The sequence below is a fragment of the Meleagris gallopavo genome, chromosome 1 (genome assembly GCF_000146605.3).
Source record: "Meleagris gallopavo isolate NT-WF06-2002-E0010 breed Aviagen turkey brand Nicholas breeding stock chromosome 1, Turkey_5.1, whole genome shotgun sequence".
In the NCBI taxonomy this organism is placed as follows: Eukaryota; Metazoa; Chordata; class Aves; order Galliformes; family Phasianidae; genus Meleagris; species Meleagris gallopavo.
The window spans coordinates 23,600,299-23,605,816 of NC_015011.2; the positions used below are offsets into that span (position 1 = coordinate 23,600,299).

A 5,518-nucleotide genomic window follows, 5' to 3' on the forward strand; every position below is an offset into this window, starting at 1 on the left:
TTTTTTTGGAGGCCATTGTAGAGGAATATAAACCAGCCATTCTGTTTGTATTGGGCATACAGGACTAGGTAGGGATCTCCAGTGAGTGGCTGGAATCTTCTGTAATACCTCAAGGGACAGTGGAGGAAGTAATATCCATCATACATCCAAGGCACCGTGGAAGAGGAATGTGATTAATTTCAGCAGATAGAGAACAGGACTTAAGTGTTGGAAGGTGAAAGCAGATGTGCAAAGTGAATGGAGCTTGGGAATGGAGTGGCTGAGAGAGGTGGTGACTGAAATACTCCTCTGCATTCTGAAAGATTTTTATGGAGTTAAGATGTGGAAGGAGAAAAGGGCCTGTATAACTAGAGTAAGAAGATCAGTGGTCATGGTCCCTTGGGACACCAAGGTGGCAGGCCTTACTCAGAAGGGAACACAAACCAAGGATAATGTTGCAGGGACTGTGGCACATGGTACAAGCAGTCAGCACCAGAGAGGAGCCAGAGATATGAGGACACTGGAGAGAGGAGCTGGTCAGTAGGTTTGAGGCATGGTACAGTTTTGATAGATGTCTTGGTTCTTGATTTTGGGCTGAGGGCAGGAATGAACAGGTTTTCCTGTAAATATTTGTCTTGGGAGCTTGGAATGGAATTTAATAATTTTGACTCTGGGGAGCATAAATGATTGTAATGTAGCCAATCCCTGTGGTAAATAATAAAAAGCTTGTTGTGATCACTCACACTCTGTTAACTCAACTAGCAAGGGATTGTAAAGTGCCAGTCAGTAGAAAGTGATGGAGGATGGGAAAATTTGGGCAGTTGTGTTTTATGTTGTTGTTGATTGTTTTGTTGGTTTCTTTTGGTTCTTTTTTTTTTTAAGTACTAAAACATAAACTGCATAGTGACACCTTTTAGCCTGCCTGCTCTCTGTAATTGGCTAAAGCAGTCCTCATGTTCGAAGAAATCTATTGGAAGAAAAATTATTATTTCTAAACCAGATCCTTCTATTTTGAGGAAAAAATAAATAAGGTGGTACCTTTATTTTTTGTTGTATGATAGGATGAGTTTGCAATGTAAATTACATGGCTTAACCATAATTTCCTTTTTCTTGGTTAATTTTTCTGTCTGTACCTGTTTACTTAAGGATAAATATGTTTTAGAAACTACCAACTTGATAGAAAACCCAGCATATGAAAAGCAGACTGACAAAGCAGAAATTTCTCATCAGGAAGTCCTAGCAGAAAATGAGGAATCCCACAGTACTGACAAGCAGTTAAGTCTAAAGCCATGGGAAGAAAGATATGAAAGAATGTGGGTTGAAAAAGAGAAAAGGGAATTGAAAACAAATTTTAAAAACATTACAGCAGAGCTGAAGCTGCTGTTTGGTGAAATTAATGAATCTGAGGAAACTTCATCCCTTGTGGCAGAAGTGTCAGAAGATGTCTTCAATGAAGAATTGAAGAGTTTTCGTGTTTCATCTTGCGTGACAGAATCAAATAATAAGTTAGAAAGTAGAGGTGAATTTGGAGATAAGAAACTTAACGTAGACCTAAAACAACCCAAAGTGGAAACTGTAGCTCAGAGTCTCGGCGTCCTTCCTGATCGCAATAACTTAAATGCAAGCGTGGAAAATACCTGGAGTACAGATGAAGAAGACTGCACTAATTACACAGATAATACGAAAGTACCTCTAGCAAGAGGAGAGGAAATGGAAGAAAATGAGAGTGGGATTAGTAGGAATGTAGAGGGAAGTCCTGAATATTCCATGAGACATTGTTTAAAAACAAATATTTTGGATGACATTTCTAATATTCTTCCTAAAATAAGACCTATTTCCACAAATGATGAAAGTACACTTGGTTTTATGAGAGAGAAGAAATTTAGCAAGGATGTCTGTCTTAGTGACAGTGTTTCCAGAGACTGCCTTATCAAAAACAAGGAAATAGGAGAAACAGAAATTGAGAATCTTTTTCCACATGATCAGCAACCTTGTGGCATGCTGAAAAGGAATCTGGATGAAGAACTAAAACAAGATGTGGAAAGATTTAAGAGTAAGGTAGGAATGCTGCAAATGGTATTCCTGGCTTTGGAGAAAGAGAAGGTACAGCTACAAAAAGAGGTAGAAATTCACCTACTGCTCCTTATTCCTTAGTCTTTCTCCATATCAATGGTCCTGTTCATGTTAGCTATTGATCATTAAAAGAAGGTGCTTTGTGAAAATTGTTTTTCTTCTTTTGTTTTAAGGGAAGTACATTACTCATAAATAAGGAGAGCAGTAGTGAATTGTACTTTTCCCCATAATGTAATGAGAAGGTTTTGAGAAATCAAAATGTATTGATTCAGTTTAACAATAGGTAACAGTTCCAGCATAAGTAGTTATCACCACGTTGCCATAAAAACAAATACATACAAGTACACCAGTTTTGATTCTCAATCAAGGAATGAAAATAGCTTCTGAACAGGGTCTTGACTGATCTCTTCATTTGCTGTGGTTTGTGCATGGCGTGCTTTCACTGCCTTTCACTAAAATTCCTGATTGCTGTGAAACTTTCTGCTTGTGAGTTTGAGGTTTTTTTTTCCCTCATCATTAAGGAAGTACCCCATCATACATCCACTCGTATTTTGTATTTCTACATCTAATGTTGTGTCTAATTTCTTATCCACCAGTAATGCCTTTATTGTTTCTTTCCTAAGGGCTGGGTTTTTTTTGTTATACTTCAAATCATGAGTGAATTCAGTGTATTTTCGTTGACTTGGTACATTTTGTGGAGTAATTTTTGTGAAAATTCTTTTTTATTTTACATTATTTTAGAAATCAAACTTAGATTATTTGGTCTTAGATCTCCTTTAGAAACAGAAAAATACATGAAGCTTAATCTTCTCTTCATAGGTTGAGAAGGAAAAAAGGAAGCAGGAACATTTCAAAATGCAAGCAGTGGAGAAGGAGGAAGATCTTGATAAATTAAATACACCGGCAGGCAGTATTACCAATCAACCAGTAAAAGAAAAGCTTGCTCTAAGGAAGAATGAAAAAAAAATTGAGGATGAAAAAATGATGGAAGAAAAACGCACAAGGACCTTTTCATCTGAGGAGAGACCAAAATTAATTGGAATGCCACCAAAAGGGTAAACTAATAAAACAATCACAATCTGTAATTTTTATTTGTAATATTTAGGGGTTTTAGCTTTAGGGTTTTTTTATCTTGTATTTGAAGCACTCTCCTCAGTGTTGAAAGCTATGCTAAATAGTCCCCTGCTTATCAAACTTTTTTAAAAATATATTTTTCTGAGAACTAAGTGCACATTGGAGGTTCAGGTTTATTTCATTGGAGGAGATAGAGGTCTTAATCATAGAATCATAGAATGTCCTGGATTGAAAAGGACCACAATGATCATCTAGTTTCAACTCCCCTGCTATGTGCAGGGTCACCAGCCACCAGACCAGACTGTCCAGAGGATTTCTTCCTCAATACTGACACTAGTGGTGTCTTCAGAATCTTAGCTGGAGATTGAGAAAAGGTTATTTTCTTAATAAATAGCCACCCAGAACAGAAAAGCAGGAATTCAGTTTACTTTCTCCCTTTTCTAGGAGATATTGGTGTTTTCATTGTTTTCATTAAACTCAGACTCTCTTTGTCAAGAAAAAGGGAATGACAATATTACCAAACAGTTCTAAGAGGTTTGAAGAAAGGAAAGATGCTTTTACATCACTCTAGGCAGGAATTTTTATCTGCACCTTCTTCAGGAAAATCTGTGCTCTAAGTACATCCTCTAATGGGGACAGAGAGGTGTTCCAGCTTACTTGAGTATCTTCCAAGATCTTGGGAATCAAGCCTGTGTTTAACAGGCATCTTTTGTCTTGATTTTCTTCCCAGAGTGTTTTTTATTTTATATAATGTACTCAATTGGTGACTTTTTTCTTTCTGTTCAAAACAGTAAATCTGTTCTGAATGCAAAAGGTATGAAGAAAAACGAAAATAAAAGGCAGTCTACAAAGCAGAAGGCTAATCAGGAGATTCAAGTAATGGATGATAGCACTTGCAGTGAAACATCTCAAGTTGAAGAAAGGTACTGAATATAAGGAATATGATAAATACCTTTAGTTTTCAGGCCAATTTTTGTAATCATTAAATGTAAATTTTACAAACTGAATGAGTACAATGATTTTCCCCTGCCAAAAAAAGACTTGAGGGTGTGCAAGTGGATGGCAAGCTGGACATGAGCCAGCAGTGTGCCCTCACAGCCCAGAAAGCCAACCGTATCCTGGGCTGCATGAAAAGAAGCAGGGCCAGCAAATCAAGGGAGGTGATCCTGCCCCTCTACTCTGCACTGGTGAGACCTCACCGAGTGTACTGCATCCAGATGTGGATCCAGAAAAGATGTGGATCTGTTACAGCACATCCAGAGGAGGGCCATAAAAATGATCCAAGGGATGGAACACCTGCCCTACGAGGACAGGCTGAGAGAGCTGGGACTCTTCAGCCTGGAGAAGAGAAGGCTCTGGGGAGACCTGAGAGCAGCCTTTTTGGAGGTCCTTTTCAACTTTGGCTGTTGTATAATTACCATGCAGAAAAAATAGCCTTCCAATACACATAAGGTTGTTTTTTTCTGCCTCCAACTACATGACTATGTATAACAGAGTTATTGCATTAAACTGCAGTTTAATACACTTCTGAAATTAAGTTTTCAGAGCAATTTCAGTTATTGTTCATAATGTCGTGTAAGCATTCCAGTACTGAAATGTATTTCTGTTTTCCAGACCTGCAACAAAAACAGGGAGCGAAAAGAACAAGGTACTAAAATTAGTTTTTTTAATCGGTTTTTAATCACTTAAACCGTATCAGCTTTTACATCATGTTCGATTAGATGCAAAGATTTCTGCTAGTATGCAGCTTTGTACTATTTGAGTCAAATTGATGGGCTGTGAGTGAGAGAATGAATTGTTCCTGCATTTATAATGATCTGTAATAATATAGTTTTGTATACGTTAACACACTGTCTTGTCTGTAGGTCAGCATACAGATGGATGTTACTGACCTTGATTTAACACAGTCATCTGATACAACTACAGAAGATGCTGACTTGCCAACTTCAACTTACAAAGAAGCTATGTTGCTGTTAGAACAGCTTAGTGTGGATCATACAGGTAAGTTTCTAACTCATTTTGTCTTCTGTTACAAGTTCCTCTTTTAAACTCTTGTTTCCTTGTGTACCTTCACGGTTTCTTAGTGTTCTATTTAGGTCTAATATTTATGATCAAAAGTGACTCTTGCCCATACCCTACTCTCCAAAAAGTACAGACTCCTGCACTGAATGCAGAATTCATCTCACCTAACCTCAGAAGTCCATCTGTGTTGTCAACAAACATGCCTTACCTACCAGCTGTGTCTCTAGTCAGAATTGGAAGAGCAGGTTCTTGTAAGGTACAGACCAGTTCATTCAATTATAGTGATCAAAAGTTAGCAAGACCAGTCTTTTTTTTTTTTCCTGTTTATACCCCTTAATAAGCAATGCTCCACAAAATGATGGTTTTGCTA

The 5,518-nt window shown here is 37.6% G+C and overlaps 1 protein-coding gene across 1 annotated transcript in view; it reads left to right on the top strand.

Annotated features, from left to right (window-relative positions):
* LOC100544585 (ankyrin repeat domain-containing protein 26-like) overlaps positions 1 to 5,518 on the top strand; it is a 47,542-nt gene that overhangs the window by 21,039 nt on the left and 20,985 nt on the right. Inside the window, 5 exon segments of the mRNA XM_019612412.2 lie at positions 1,126 to 2,100; positions 2,872 to 3,107; positions 3,918 to 4,049; positions 4,741 to 4,774; positions 4,992 to 5,127. Of these exon segments, the coding sequence (XP_019467957.1) occupies positions 1,126 to 2,100; positions 2,872 to 3,107; positions 3,918 to 4,049; positions 4,741 to 4,774; positions 4,992 to 5,127 (1,513 nt within the window).